We start from the raw sequence: 16,945 nt of genomic DNA on the forward strand, positions 1-16,945 counted from the left end.
AAAGGCTGCTTCTCCTGCCTGAGGCCCACGGACACAACCTATGCTCGACTTCATAAAGCAAACACGACTCCCTGAGAAAACATGATACGCCTCTCTTTGTCAAGTATCTGTTTTGATCTGTCATGCGTTACTGGGCCACCTTTATACTGTAAAAACCAACCCCAGTACATTCGCACAAATGCTTTTCATTAGCCGTTCTATTTTAAAAATAGGTTTATACGCAGGGATGAAACCTATTCGGGTATGAACTGCAGATAGGCTAAGCAGAAGCAAAGGTCCCCGGAAGGTCTTCCAGGCCTGTGTTGATGTGTCACCAACTCATCACCACTGCCAGCCCCTGACCCCGCGGCCCGGAGGGGCCGCCCTGCCCCCGACACCAGGCCTCGTTCGTCCCGGCCGGACGTGGAACATCTCCCAAGCATCCATCCCTATTATCCACAGGCAGCGATTACTCGTGACTCAGAGGATTTGGGGCTGGCTTGTTTGTGCGGCCCCGCGCCAACTCCGGAGTTCCCGGCAACGCACATCTGCGGGAGAGCAAGCCCAGGGCAGGCGGGCCAAATCCCAGAATCCCGGCCGCAGTTTTGAAGACTTCCCAGAGGAGACTTCCGTCCACCCCCACAAATAATAAATAATAAATAACTTAACAGCCCACAAAAGCCCCAAACAAAACAAACAAACAAAAAGCCCCGGAGAGAATCCTGGAGCAGTCGAGTTCGAAGGAGGAGACGGGGCTGGGGGCAGAGAAGGGAAGTACGGGGACACCAGCCGGGCCTGGCGGCGGTGCTGGGAGGCTCCAGGGACCCCGCCGATGCCGGCCGGGAGAAAGGCCGCTTTGTTCCCCCTCCCCGCGGCCGCCTCCCGGCCCGCGACACGGAAGCGGACGGGCGGCGTCACTGCCCGGTACCTACCGCAGAAGGAGACGACGAGGAGCAGGAGTTGCGCTGACCTCCAAGCCGGGGAGCCCTCTGCGCTCCCCCAAGGGGCCATAACACCCGCCCGCGGGGAGGCGGCGCGGAGCCGGAGCTGCCACCGCCGCGCCCCCGACACGGAGCCGGAGCTGCCGCCGCCACAGGAAGGGCCGGCGGCGCCTCGTCCCCTCGCCCGCCGGAGCCGCCGCCTCGGGGAGCGCTAGCGGCCCGCACGCCTCGGCCGCTCGCCCGCCCGCCGAGCCATGAGCCGCCACCGCCGCCGGCCTCGGCCTCCGTCCCTCCCCGCGCGCCGCTTCCTCCTCCCGGCTGGGCTCCGCCGCGGCTGCGCACTGCCGGCACGAGCGCATGGAGCCGCTCCCGGCAGCCGCGGGCCGGGCGGGCGAACGGGGCGGAGCGGGGCGGAGCGGGGCGGAGCGGCGGCCCCCAGACGGCGGGGGCGGGCCCGGGCCACCGCGCTCGGCGCAGCCCCGCCCTGCCGGCTCCTCCGGCTCCTCCTCCCTCTCTGCCCACTCCGTCGCCGCGGCAGCCGCCGTGTTTTGGCCCGCCCTGTCCCAAGGAGGCGGCCGCCGCCACCCGTGGAGGCTGAGGCCGCATCCGGAGGAGGGAGGGTGAAAGTCCCGGCGGCTGAGCAGCCGAATTCCGCGGCCCACACAGGATAACCCAGTGGGTGTTTGAGTGCCCTGGCTCTCCGCCCTGAGTAAAGCTGCCCGAATCCAAACCCAGTCTATAAAGCACAGGGCTACTCTGGCAGCTGGCGGCTGCTGTGCTTCTGACCTCCAAATCTGCATTTCAACAGTGAGACCGAAAAATTACCGTGGGAGCACAAAAAGCGCAACTCCTGTAGATGCAAAATTATGGACCCCATAGAAATTCCTTGTGACACTTCCTGTTCGATTAGGGTTGCCCATTTTCTTGCTGCATAGTTATCTGTTGTCAAAAACAAGTGGGATTCACAGTGCAATTTTTGTATTTAGCTTTAATTTTTCAGTGCCTATTGCAGGGCATGAGAAGTGTTTATTGACTCTGTTTGACTTGCCCATCATTTGTTTGGAATAACAAAATATTGCCATTACCAAGAAAAGCAAACGTTTACTTAATGTTGGTAAGGCTTTTATAGCTGCACCTTGAAAGCAGATGTCTCAGAGTACTTTCTCCACAAATGGTCATTGCTATGGAGAGTGTTCTGTGCTATTTCTTCTCATTCATGAAATTTTCTCATAGAATCGTGAAATCATTTTGGTTGGAAAACACCCTTAAAATCACTAAGTCCAACTGTTGCCAAGTCCACTACTAAATCATGTCCCCACATGCCACATCTACATATCCTTTAAATGCCTCCAGGAATGGTGAGTCAACTACTTGCCTGTTAAAATGCTTGACAACACTTTCTGTGAAATAATGTTTCCTAATATGCAATAACTTTTTCTGTCACAACTTGATGTCACATCCTTTCATTTATTGTTCTATGATTTCTCCTGCATTTGTTTCCAAATACCCATCTATTTGGGACAGAAGAGAAATATATTGGGAGGATATTTGAAAGGGAGGAGATATTTATTTAAGGGTCACCATCAGGATGAAGATTCAGCATTAATAATTGTCATGAAAGAAGGAGGGTAAACCAACCAAGCATGAATGCTTTCCAAGTTGTGGTCCTGAGATGGCATTATTGAGTTTAACAGTACTCAATGGATTGGTCTTCAGTACATTTGTACAGTCACAGTTTGAACTTATGAGTGTTCATCTCTCCAAACCCATGAGGTTGCACACAAAATTAGCATTTCATGGAAGAAGAATACACAGCCTATAGTTTTATACAAATAAGTAAAGCATTCACAGCAGCTTGGCCAGCAATCATTTAGGTTTCTTTCTAGTTACAAGTTACAACTTCTTCAGTGAAACCTCAGGTGTCCTTTTTTTATGCACCCTACCCCATTCCTTTTTTATTTTTAATTATTAACAATAGGGCACTGAAGGAATGCTCAGGAAGTCTAGTCTGTAGCTACTGAGAGAGGCATTACTGCTTTTATGAACAGACACCACACAAAGCCTATGAACATATAGGAACTTCTAACCCTCCCACAGTAATTACAGCTGAAACTGAGACGTGTGATATGATTCTCTTTCCAAAGATTTTTGTTGCATAACAAAGAAGACAACACTAATTATCTTTTAAGATTAAATGCAATTCCAAACAACTCAAATATCTCTGTTGACAAAACTACTTTCAACCTACTGCACAAGTGGCTACTCTTATACCCAAGTTGATTGTTCATGACAGAGAGCAGAGCATCAACCCCTGGTATCAGGGGCTTTATTCCAACATCCTTCTTAAAGATGCAGAATGAAGATTGATATGTAAAAGAGTGTTGCCTCAGTACTAAATGAGCTTGGCAAACTAAAGGTGAGATACCAAAGTGATAATCTAAAGAAAAAAAGAACTGCAGGAGCAGTTTGCCTGCATATGAGATGAGCCAGATCTTCTAAGTCCAGGGAAGAAAATGTGTTAGCAGTCCAGATAGAATGCTCAGGATGTCAAGCAACATCTACTCACTTAACACCCTTAGCAAGTCCACCAGATCTATGAACTTCTTTCCTAGCCAAATTATCTGAATAAAAAGTCTTATTCATTTTTTGGCATTTTTTTGCTACTCCTTTTGGTCTCTGCTGAGAACTTTCTTATCTCTTTGATGTTTTGGGAGAGTATCTTTACTCCTATGCCTGAAAATTATGTTGTAAATCACAGTCATAATTTTATTTACATGAAATTCTAATCATGACTGCATTATTTGTTTGGATTGTTTTTCTGTACTCTTATCTGAAGATGACTAATAGAAGTTTGTTACTAGGAATAATTTTAAACTGGCACAGATGTTGACAGCATCTGTCTTTTGTATTTAAAGGCAGGTGAAGATAAAACATCCTCAAAGCACACATGCTTCACCTTGAACCAAATCAAGATTGCTATTACAGGCAGTTATTCTTCTGTCTGATGCTTTAGGTTGGCACATGAAGCTACTGAGGCAGCTTCATCAAGAATTATTAGGCACTCACAATATCAGCATATGATTTTTTCCTCCTGTACTTTTCTTTGCAGCATTTTTATATTTTTAATTATCAGTTGGGTATAGTCACTTCAGTTTCACTTCACTTTCTGCTAAATGCACTTCCTTTTTGCCAGCCTTTTTTCTCCTTTTCCTCATTAGTTCTCCCAGTTCAGACTATGGTGTTAGCAAATGCTACCCAGAGATTTAACAGCAGTTTTATAGCCCATTGTAAAACTACTCCACATTTAATTCCTTTCTCTCTATTCTTGCTCCGTGTGTAGGACCCTACTGGAGACTGTGTGTAAAATTGGAGAAAATCTTACACTGTCTCTCTAATGCCAAGTCCTGGTTGGAACCTCTCAGCAACATTTTAATACACAGTGAGAATGAGGAAAATTTAAAATGTTGACTAGGATTTCAGATAAATAAAGGAATAGTATTCTTCCTTTACCAATCTCATTATTTTCTGTCCCATAACTTCCCTTTACATGAAGTAATAAGAAATATTGCTATAATCAGTACCAGTACTTAACTTTTTGGTGAGCCCTCTATGACATCTGAATTTACTTGAGCTGTTTTTTACAGAAGTTTTTCATAAGAGGGACAGCAATGGAATTCTAAATAGTCTTATTAGTTTGTTTTTTTAAAAAACATTTATAAACAGTAAAGCATAGCAATTAGGCAGCAGAGGAAGTAAATTTCTCTTCTTGACTTATGTTTATCTTGCAGCACAACATATGAACACTGGGACGAAAGTTATTTGTGCCATCTATTCAGTCATTTATTTTTTCCAAGAAATGGTTGTTTGCAAAGCAGTTGTCTAAAGGGTGCTACTAAACTACATTTTTATACAACATTAATTTTAACACTAGACCACAGCTACCTCGAATCTAGAGTACCCTACATAACTTCACTGTAAAATGATGAAAGACAGTAGAAGATCTGGATCAAGGCCATTGTGCTAAAAATATATAGCATACATCAGAATCTGCTTACAGTGTGCTGGTGTACATATTCATATTGCTCTTCCATACTGGAGAAAGTATATCAAATGTGTTAAGTCATCATTTATTTCCCTGGTATTTATTATTAGTATCATTGTGCAGTCTAGAGGTCAGTCAAGAGCAAGGTCCCATTTTGCTAAGGACTGTACAAACATAGGACATGCTGTACATTTATCAGTGAAAATAGTCCAAATATAGTTCAGCTAATGGCAAATGAAGTGTGTCTGGAGGCAGTGACAGTGTAGCTGCATCCTTGTAGCTTGCACCCAGCCAAACTGATTTTGTAGGAAATACTAGTTTAAGCATTATACTCCACCAGCTGCTTCTGGGATTCACATTCGTTTCTTCAAACCACAGTAGAGCACTTGGAGTAAGTCACTGCTCTTTTTCCACGCTTTCTGGACTGAGGACCTATTTGTAGACAGTTTGTAAGCTCTTTGCCTAGAATCTCAACAAGGTAACTGCATTATCCCCCTCAGGAGAAAGGGATTTGTGTACAAACAAGTTTTAAGAACTGTCTACAAAATGTCTTACTTCAGTTAAAAGTACTTCATGTCCCTAATGTGACACTAATTGGGGTTTCCTTTGCTTGTCATCCAAATCTGGAGTGTCTCTCTTATATGTATCAGATATTATGCTTTAAATATTTTTACAACTGGTTTATATTCAACTGACTGCAGAATAAATCATGAGTTGTGGTCATAAGCTCTGTAGTTTCTCTGACAGTAATAGCACTTCTATCATATGCTGCATGAATAGCAATTGCCTAACTTTGTAGTTTTAAACAGTTCTGGAAATACTGCCGAAGCTTATTCATTTATTGAAGTACTTCGCTGCTCCTGAAAGGACAATCAAACAGAAGTAACATCAATTTGGAATAAGCCATGTGACAAAGTGTGACCTAATTCAGCCTGCAATTACACTGCATAACTTATTGCTTAGATAAGTACAATGTGGTAACACCACCGGTATTAAAACTGCTTTTGATCATTACTTACTGTTAAGTAAAGCAGCTTAACTCTTACTGTGGCAATGTGGACCTAGATGACAGGCAAAGATCAACAAGTGTGGTGATATCTTCATTCTTTTGCCTGCTTCCTTAATAACAGACCCAGAAGTGGTTTAAGAACTATTATATTAGCATTGTTTTACTACAAAATTTCCAGTGCATTTGATAAACAGCAGTAGTATCTCATGTGGTTGAACAGTATCAGAAGATAGGATATAATCAGAGTCTATAGTTGCATTGCATCCCAGAAGAAGATTTAGTCTTTCACTTCAGTTATTAGAGATCTTAGGCTGCTCTTTGCAGCCATTCTCTTACCTTTGGATTTATCTTCTCAGGATTAAGGAACCAGATCTGCTTGTTGATACCTGGAAGAAACTTCTATCACTGAAATCTCTGTGTGATTTTTACACACTACTGTATAAAACATAATAAACCCATAAGGAAGGCCTGAGTTTAAAGTCTAGTTTAAAAATGTATTTATAGCTGAAGATATTTGTATAAAGCTTTCAAATATATTTTAATAATTATCCAATCAGAATGAGTAAAACTGTTCAGCTGATTAGTGGATAAAATAAAGAACTAAACTATTATTTTAATTTTAGAGCAAGCCCAAAGACCAAAGGGAAGAAAAAGGCAAAAAATCCTTAATAAAAAAATAAAATAAAAAAAAGAAAAAGCGAAAACAAAAGACTTCATGATTGCAAAAAAACCCAAAAAATCTTTTCAATACTAACAGAACATTTCATGAAGAGTTTTCAAAACCTAAGAGGCTAATTAGTTAGTGTGGAAAGAACTACTAAAAAGCACACAGTTTGGGTTTTTTTTTGATGGATTTTCTCATTTTCTAAATTATTTTTTTTCTTACATACAATTCTTGAAGCATTTATCTTTTCAAGCTCCATACTGACGCTGGTAGTATTCTTGATTTTTAATTAGGTTAAATTAGAACCTCCTTTATCTGGCCTGCACATGCACATTATGTCTCCACTGGTCATTAAAGCAGAAATAGCACAAAGTCTGAAGTAGTGAGCTACTTCTAAAGTAGAGCAGTTTAAAGTTTACTGAATTTATTAAATTTTGAAGAAGCACAATAAGTTGTGGTTTTATAGCAGTAATCGTGTTCTGCATGTTGATAGCTCTGGAAGAAAAGGCAACAAGCATAATATGTTAATATTTTGCCCAAATAAATTTTTTAATCTTGTTGAGTGCAGCTAGTATTTAGTCACAGTTCCACATCATCTGTTTCTACTGTGCACCCATAACCTCCAAGTGGAAGACTTTGAATCAGAGGGAAGGATTCCAGACACAGGAGTCCTCACCAAAAGAAAGCTGTGCACCTGTTAGAGTGAGTCCAGAGGATGACCATGAAGATGATCCGAGGGCTGGAGCACCTCTCCTATGGAGACAGGCTGACAGAACTTAAGGGTGTTCAGCCTGGAAAAGAGAGGAGAGGCCCAGGGAGACCTTAGAGTAACCTTTCAGTAGCTAAAGGGGGCTTATAAAAAAAGAGGGAGAGGGCCTTTTTTCATGGGTGGATATTGATAGGATAAGGAAGAATTTATTTCAACTGAAAGAGGGCAGGTTTAGATTAGGCATTAGAAAGAAATTCTTTACTGTGAAGATGGTGAGACACTGGAACCATTTGCCCAGAGAAGTTACAGTTGTCCCATCCCTGGAAATGGGACAGAGGCCTATTCAAGGCCAAGGCCTGTTCAAGGCCAGATTGGATGGTGCTTTGAGCAACCTGGTGGAATGTGTCCTTGCCCATGGCAGGGGGTTTGGGACTTGATTATTCAGGTCCCTTCTAACCCAACTCGATTCTATGATGATTCAGGGACTTAATCCAGTCTCCTTCCTTAGTGGATGCCCAAACTTATGTCTACAATTCTCCAAGATCAAGAATGGTTTGTTTTTCTTGCATGATGGCAGTTGAAATGATGCTGTTTTGAAATCCTTATCAGATTTTGTTTGGCTTAGCCATATCTAATGCCCTTTCATTGATGTGATTTGTGATTTGGAGAAAACCATGGGGTCTATACTTGTAGAGGTGGTTATGAGCACTCTGTAGGATAACTGTTAGCTTCAAAGAGAGGAACCCCTAGATGAGCCAGATGTTCAGTGTGGGATTCATCCTCTCCATTGTTCTAACCAGTGGAAACTATCTTCACAGCCATAATTTGAGTCTTAAGGCATGACTGAACTGGATTTGGCAAGAGGAACTACAATTCTTAAATCCAAAAGCAATGGTATCTCTTAGGTTCATGAGAACTGTGAGTCACATAATCTAACTATAGTAAGACCTTAAGATAAGCAACAGGGTAGCCAGGGTTAGACGGGAGGGTCTTCTAAGAGCTTCTCTCAAGCTGTTAAATACAGATGGAGAAATTGACAGCTACTGGCTTGAGCAAAAGCATTCCAAGGATTACCAAACTTTTCTGCCTAAACTTCTGAACATGACAGTCATTATGGAAAAGGTCCAAATTTATAGCAGATAAATACATACCTCTGTGTGCGTGTGTGTATATATATGTATTACATTAAAATACATTGTTACACCTTCCATTCTTACTTAGATACTTTAATCTTAATAGTACCTGTTTAAAAAAATCCTAGAAGGTCATTCTAGTTCTCACCTTCTCATGCCCCAAATTACATGGTTATTAAAAAATTGTAAGGCTCTCAATAAGACTTTGCATAGGACTTGACTCATAAAACTTGGCAATGCTGTAAAGCTAAGACATAAGCCATATGCTAATATGTTAAGAGCGCCAGGGATTTACAAAGCTCCGGATGTCCCCAAGATGAACACGAACTTTTTAGTCCTGAAGTGTGTACAAAATATGCATGTAAATTAGAACTCAAAGCAGATTGAATTTTGTAGTTTGTTTCCATTTACAAAAGCATTTTGTAGACCATTCTAGACTACTCTGAAAAAAAACACCTTTATTTGAAATCCCATACACAAACTTTTCCTTATTTGTAAAAGCAAACCTGTAAACCGCTCGTAAGACAGAGCAAGTGCATTTCAAATCTTTGTGCGTATTCCTGAAGATGTACCTTAGTATATTCAAGTAACATAAATAAAAAATAAAATAAAATGTCCTAAATTTAATAATTCAGTATTTTAATTGGACCTTGTGGTAGGGTGATATCCTGTGGTGAAGACAGATGTGTTACATTTTTGTTTTAGCATTTCCCCATCTTTTAACTAAAAGACAAGAAAATGTGAAAGGTTAAGATTAAAATTATTACATTCACATTCTGTCACCAATTCTTCAGAGAACATATCAACGGTATGTTTTACATCTAGTCATTAGAGCTACAGGAGTAAATTAAAGCCTGAGTGTCTAAATCCCATTTGCATCTTTCAGTGCATCTCCCGTGAGTGACAATGGGAGATTCACAGCATAAGAGATGTCCTCATATTCCCTGTTTCCCTGCAGCTACAGATATCAGTGGGTTACAATTAGAATGATGATTTGGAGGAGCATTTCAATATACCAAAAATACATTTAGGACTAGACTCAGTTGTTTTACATTTTATTAAATGTAAAACACTGTGCCAGGCAATTCGACTATGCTATGCTGCTTATTTATTGACATGATTTTTAAAATATATTCCTGTTAGGCCTTTGACACACTCCAAGTGAGCAGTACCACAATAACACTGAAATATTTTCATGGCAATATTCAGAGACTTTTGAGTTAGAGGCTGTATCATGAACTGCAGGAATTAGCATTGTTCCTCAAAGTGAATGAAAGTCCACTAATATCAGATTTGCCTGAAATCACTCTCGAATCAAGCTTCAGATTTTCTGTTTGTGAAAAGTTCAAGCATTTGATGAACTTTCACTTGTCTGCAGACAGACATCTGGCTTTTTTCCCCCCACTGGAAAAAAGTGATAGTGTTTAATAGACAAAGGCTTTTGTTTGTTTGCTGCAGAACAGCTGCTCCTAATCTACCTTGGACTCACACTGGTATTGCAGTATCAAGGAGGATGTAAGCAGACAAACAAGAGGACAATGAGATCCCGCAGGGCAGATTTTCAACACGAGAAAACTCACTAGTAGCGGATTCAGATGCACTTTGATACAATATCAATGTAGTTCATTGAAGTAATTTGTTACATTGTCTTTTAGCTCCAAATGTGCAGAACAGTTTACTACTGAGCATGCGTAATTGCATTGCAGGAGATATCTGGGACTCCTGGAAAGGCTGGCAGCAGGGATCGTTTTCACGAGAACTAGCACGTGAGGCTCTTAAAATTCAGAAAGACATTTTGTTATTTTTCACAATTACTTGTTTATTCATGATTGTCCAGGGCCAAAGGGTAAAGACACAGGCTCTGTCAGCACTAAATCCTCTATCACTGTCCCTGATGACTGGCCTGTGCCACAGAAAGCCAGCTAGCTGACACTGCTGCACCCACCTCTCATTTTACTCCCCTGTGTGCCCTTCTCCCCCTCCTTATTCATCACAGATCTAGAGCTGGAAAGATAAAAATTGAGGTGAAGCCAGTATTTCCTCACACTAAATCTGTGTGTCCAGAGACAGCATACACTCTGGCCATGCTGTTAATCTTTATGTGCCCTGAATAGATACAGCTTTCTAGAGAAGCTGCTGTAGACACCAACGAGAAGATAAAACTCCCTTAAAAAAACTCCCAAGGTTGCTTCCTTGGAAGACTTCAACTAGCCTGAATGTGGACATCAAGTGAAGGAACAAATCCTGGCAGGTTCTTCCAGTAGGAGGAGATAAAATCTGATGAAAAAAGGGACAGAACTATAAAACTTCATTCCAGCAATCTGAGGCATCAAGAAACTTATCCAGACAACTTCGCATTCAGCTGCTGTTGGGCTGTTTGCAGGCAACATTCTGGCTTTTCCTGACCAAGCCCAGTACAGACATAGCACTTGTTGTTCTAAAGATTGCAGTGTTCTTGACAAAGAAAAGGTCACTGAAAGTTCCATATATTGCTGCAATTTTCCTGTAGACTCTTAGTTACTCATTTCCTGCTCTTCTAAGAGAAGACTGCAGAGAAGTGGAACCTTCATATTTCAGTTTGCTGACCCCTTCAGCTGCTGATTAAACAGACCTAGACTAAAGTATCACTTTCAGTACGAACAGTTCTGCATAGGATAATCCAGCCTACCTGTAAGATCTATTTAGCTCTGTGACAACTTGTGACATTTAGGCTTTGCCAGAAAAGAAAAAAAGGAAGGCCAAGAGTAATAGAAGATTGGAGTGCTGCTGACAGGACATCCATGGAAGCTGGCACAAACTGGCACTAAATCAAGAGATAACTTCTCTCTGCTCCAGTTATCCTCACTGCCCTTGTGAAAACCAAGATTTTTCTGAGTTTCCAAGGCAAAGACTGAGGTAATACTCTTTTACCCACCATTTTCTTTAAACTGGGAAGATTTTGATGGTGGATGTCTCATTGCAAAAATGTACAGTGCCCATAATTCAAGGATTCTGATTTTAAGCATGCTACAATGTGTTTAGGAAACTGAATTGAAAAACTGTCTTTGTAAAATATAACTATAATTCATGATGTATGTCTGGAAATCCAGCAGCCTCTTAGTACAACTTATTAACAAAAAGCCTATTCATCTGCCTTCTTTTAAAAAAACAAGGACACTACAAAAGCAAAAGACAGATCCATAAAGTAGAAATTCACAGAGAGTAGATATGCAAAGGTAAAGCCTCTGATCCATTTTACTGCAGCCGTTAAGGTTCATTTATTGGGAAATTCTTCCTATGCGTAGATGTGCACCAAACACCTGGAAATGTCTTGAGTGAAATTTATAGTTGCAAATTGCTTGTGAATTAGATTTCACTGGAATACCAAGAGGTCCTCCTCTCTTATTTTAATTCCTCCAAGAAATGCCCTAGCCCACATAAGGAATATACATATATTTTTGATATATGTATATATATACATGCATAATTCATATATTACATGAAAAAGTACTTTAAACTGCAGTGCATTCAAAAGTGAATACATTTTAGCAATGGATGCACAAACAGCCTTTATTCTGTATTTGTGCTCATTATATAGGGCTCTCCAAATAGTAAAGGAGTATTTATTCTCCTACTGTTCTTAGATGGCTAGCAGATTATATTCCCATTATCAGATGACTTATTTTTAAACTTGTTGCTAATCTCTTCAACAGACTGCTCAAAAGATGCATGTCTGGGGTAGAAACCCCTTGACTAATAATTATAATTAAGTAATGAAGATTATGCCACTATATCTGGTGATTCGACAGGTAAGGGAATACATGAAGAAACAGAATATATAAGGATGAGCCAGTCTAGAAGATATGCATCCTGTAGTCTTCAGGGTATTCACGAATAAAATTACTCTATGACTTGTAATTGTATTTTGTAAGTTAAAGGAGAACCAGAATTATATCTAAGGAATTGGAAATGAAAAGATAGACTGATTAATTTTTTATAAAGAAATAGTTGTAATTACAATTTGCTAAACATACCTTGAACTATCATAAATTCAATTAAGATCATAAATAAGAATATCTATAAGTATCTACAACAGTGAGGACTAATAACAATTCAAAGGATACAAATGCAAAGGCATATGGCACCTTAATGTTTTAGATTTCATTAGATTACTAGATACAACTATAAAATCTGACAGTACTTGAGGAATTATGGAAAGAGGAGAAAATCCATAGTCAACAGCAATATGAGTTTGAGATCACAGATTCACAGAATATTCTGAGTTGGAAGGGACCCATAAGGATCAAGTCCAACTCTTAAGTAAATGGCCCATATGGGGATTGAACCTACAACCTTGCCGATATTAACACCATACCCTAACAAGCTGAGCCTAGTTAAATACAGAGAAAGCCTTCATTTAAAAAAATAAAAAGAAAAAATATTTTATTCCAAATTCAACAGAAATTTTCAAGAACACTTTCCAGTTAGCTTGAAAAAACGTGGGTGGAAGTCTACATAAATTTAAAGTCAACAATAAAAGACCCATAAACTCCTGTGGAAGGCAGACAATATTTTATAGTATTTTATTCAACATAAAGTTTTTACATTCCATTCATTGCCATGGTCTCTGAGTATTTTGCAGGGCATTAGGGTGATGACTGCCATCTATCTGCCACTCAGCTGTTCCCTTGAGGCAGAAGTGAAGGTGTGCTGGGTGGTGTGCTTTTCTCCAGAGGTGAAATGGACAGCCCCTGCTAGGTTACTGCAGTGCAAGTAGGAGAAGACTTCAGTGGATGTGGCTGCAGGAGGTGAGGTATCAGGCACACATGCTCTGTGGCTACCACACGGATTTGGCCACTGAAAGGAGCCAGGGAGGCTGCCAGGATGAAGGTCTAAGCCCATGTCTGTACATCTCCTCACCAGCCTGGCCGTATGGCTCTTACGAGAGTGCTAGCAATAAGGAGCTGCAGGAGTAAAGGAATTTGCAACATTTCACTTTCATGGCATTACACTGCCAGTCTTTCTTCTGCTGAGTTATCTGACCTACATTTCATCCTGTCCAAAGTATCTTAATTTCCAAGAATCTTCCTCTTTGTACATCTTTAATTCAGAAGAGTAGCTTATCCTGATTATCGTGCAGGACCTCGAGGTGGAGGTGGAATACTATCTCATTTATTTAGCTTGCTTAGCAAACAGGTCTTTTAAGAGTGATTATTGACAAATTAAAGAAGTCAAGTCAACTGCTGCAGAATACAAAGGGATCATACAGAGTGTCTTAATCAGAAAGATACTGTTTGAAACAAAACATCATCAAAGACTGGTAAATTGAAAAATGTAAAACATCTGTTAGATAACCCATTTACCATTCGATCTACTGTTATAATTCTTAAGTAAAAAAAACCCAAAACCTAAACAAAACAACAAACCAAAATGCTGCTGTAGCTGGTCACTGGTGGAATACAGAAGACAGAATTTCAGTAATCAGATGATATAAAATTATGGAAATAAAAAAATTAAATAAAATGCCCATTTCTTGATTTAAGTAGTGTTACATGGTACCCAAATGACAATGTCTGAAATTACATCTTTCTAATTAATATTGAGTTTAAATAGTGCACTTAGAGATTATATTGCTAACTCTAGGGAACACCTAAATAACAGATCAATCATCTGGTATTTCATTTTAAGAGTACTGATTATACCTCTGATGTAGCATTTCTTCAAATACGGTTCTTCCTTGATCTGAAAACAAATAAAACATATGTGATTTTTTCCAGTGTAACAGGCAACATTTTATAAAAGAATTCAGGGCTGAACAATCAACAAAGTCCCGTTACAAATGCAATAAAATTAAACACCATCATATTTTGTTGTTACAATTATGAAAACATTCAGCTCGTGTGTCATGCACTCCCTGCAGGAAAAAACAAGTTCAGCATTATGTAAACAACAGTGTCCTTACATGTGGGAAAGCAGGGAAAGTCACCCCATGAAAATTTTCAACATAAAGGAGCTATTGAGGTTGTCTCCTCCCCTCCAGTCAAACACTATATTTTAAAAGTCAGCATTTTAAAAACTGGCAGCTGCAGTTAAATCTTAGTTACTATATTAGAATAATAAATAACTTCAGCATCAAAACTATAACTCAATTTTTGACTACTACCAAATACTGATATTTTAGTTGTGAAATAAGGTATGGGTTTCTTTGGATAGCTCTTCAAATTACAAAAATTTCTTTTCATTATAATTGCACATAATGACAACAGTCTCAGAATTAAAACAGCATCAAAGTAAGACCACAGTTAGGATTTCAACTTAAATTCTTTAACTTCCTTCTATAAGCAGTAAAATGTTAGATGCTACCACTTAAAAATAATAAAAGAAAATTTTTTTATCTGTAGGTCATCAATGCTATTACCAAGCAAGACATTTACTTTAATTCTCTTTTTGAAGTTTTCTCATATACTGACCAGTAGAAATCTCTTTGCTTCCCTAGGAAACTTCACATTCACCCTTGCTTTAAACTCTTCAGTATTTTCTCTTAAATGATCCAATAGTGTTTTTAAAAAATCTGGATCTATAATACTTTTGCATAAAATTAAATAGCCCCCACTGGTATATTTTGAATGCTGGGGAACTCAGAACTGTTAACAGTGATGGTCCATACCAAAACTTCATCTGTGACACTGGGACATGCACATTTCTTCTCAAACAGGGTATTCATATTCCTTTCTAAATTCACATATGAAAAGGGTCTCCTTATTCATTTTGAAGGGATGCCTAGTGTAATGTGAGCATGAACATATATGAAGAAATCCCATAAACACATCAACTGGAACAGGCAGTATCATATTTTCTTATAGTTTCTACAGGTGCTAGCCATAATATGCACAAAATGAAACAAATATTCACAGGGCCAGATGGCAGGATGGCAGGGCCAGAGCATAGCTAAGCCTCATGGACCAGCAGATGGACTGATGGCAGATATGTGCATCTTTTATCCAAGGCCATAGGGAAAGACAGGAGGGCAGAGCCTTCACCCCAAACACCCATGCCTGCAGTTGTGTGGGGAAGGAAATGCTGAGCTCCCAAGGCGAAAGTCACTGGAAAGGACAGCTTGGAAAATGTGAGGAAGTGAACTGGATATTTGGTCTTAGTAAATCCACAGAAGCAGGACACAGTGCAGATTCCTTTGTAAATAAACTGAACTTCTCTAAAGAAAGACTTTATTGTAAAAGTCAATTTCCCTTACCAGCCGACTAATTGAGCACAGCTCTGAATACTGGCTAAATACTTGAATCAAAAAGCAACAAGATAAATCTCTGAGCATAGTAGAAAAGTTACTAAAAGAATCTTTTCAAGTCTGTTCTGGAACATTACACAACTTATTTCTTCTTCAGCCTTATCCCCAGTGCTCAGTGTTACCATTCTCAGAGGTTCTTTCTTACTACCAGCATTGAAAAGCATAAACACTAGAAATAGTCTGCCTTTCTAAAGCAGACTTCTTTCACGCCTCTTCAGGTTTCAAAGCAAAGTCCAAATACAGATGATGTGGGAAAATCACCTCTACCAAATGGGAAATTGATGGTAAATAAATAGGTGGAGGCATAAAAAGAAAGTTTATTTCTTACTAAACTTTATTTATCTTTGCTTCAGTGCAGAAGGCATATACCAGCCCTCACCATTTTTGAAGAAGAAGTATTCAAAACAGAAGGGTGAAGAATCAGGAGAGATTCCAGCTAAGCAGTGGCTGGACTCATTATCAACTTGCTTCCTCCAGCTCACAAAACCCAAAATTATCCCTCTGTATCTAATGTCATTATGCAAAAGCAAAATAATTTCTTTTGCAGCACTCCAATACACAATGAGGCTGGGGAACTTAGAAGATGCTATGTACATAAATGTGCATATGCCTTTTTGATAAAATCTTGAAGAAATATTATTATTAAATAAACCTATGTATCCTTGTGCTTTATGGTAAAATTAAGCAGACTATCATATAACAGTCAAAAGAATGCAACAGCACACATAGAGATTTAACAGGAACAAAAGACTTGCCACATACAGATGTGAACACTAAGCAACTTCACCAAGTACAGTGAAATTAATCCGTGTAATTTAGGCAGTTTATGTCTTTTAGTGTTTAAATCTATGGATATGTCTTCAATCTTGAGACAATTATATAACACTTTATTTGTAATGAGTGTTGTTCATTTGACATGAAAGTACATTTCATTAATGAAAGGCTTCCTCTTATTCAGAATCTCCTATTTTGAGTTTGGGGCCATAGATAAATAACAGTGTACACAAACTAAATGAAAGTAATATTTGCATTGTGAATAATTTTCTTTTCCCTCTTGTTGGAAACATTCCCTCTGTCCCTGCTAGTATCCATAAATCTTTCTCTGTACTGCTCTGTTAACTTTAATAAGAAGTACAGCCCAGTAGCCAGTGCTGGCTTTCACTTACTGTAGCTGAATGTTAAGCAG

At 39.6% G+C, this 16,945-nt stretch overlaps 1 protein-coding gene across 3 annotated transcripts in view; it reads right to left on the reverse strand.

Annotated features, from left to right (window-relative positions):
* LRP12 (LDL receptor related protein 12) overlaps positions 1-16,945 on the reverse strand; it is a 99,162-nt gene that overhangs the window by 49,831 nt on the left and 32,386 nt on the right. For 2 of the 3 annotated variants that reach the window (XM_088178068.1, XM_088178073.1), the window contains one exon: positions 14,159-14,198. In XM_088178068.1, coding sequence (XP_088034194.1) covers positions 14,159-14,198 — 40 coding nt within the window. Of the gene's footprint in view, positions 1-911; positions 1,060-14,158; positions 14,199-16,945 lie in introns of those variants that run through there. The other variant, XM_014879337.2, reaches the window with a different exon arrangement.

Source organism: Sturnus vulgaris, chromosome 1, assembly GCF_052056855.1.
Source record: "Sturnus vulgaris isolate bStuVul1 chromosome 1, bStuVul1.hap1, whole genome shotgun sequence".
NCBI lineage: Eukaryota > Metazoa > Chordata > Aves > Passeriformes > Sturnidae > Sturnus > Sturnus vulgaris.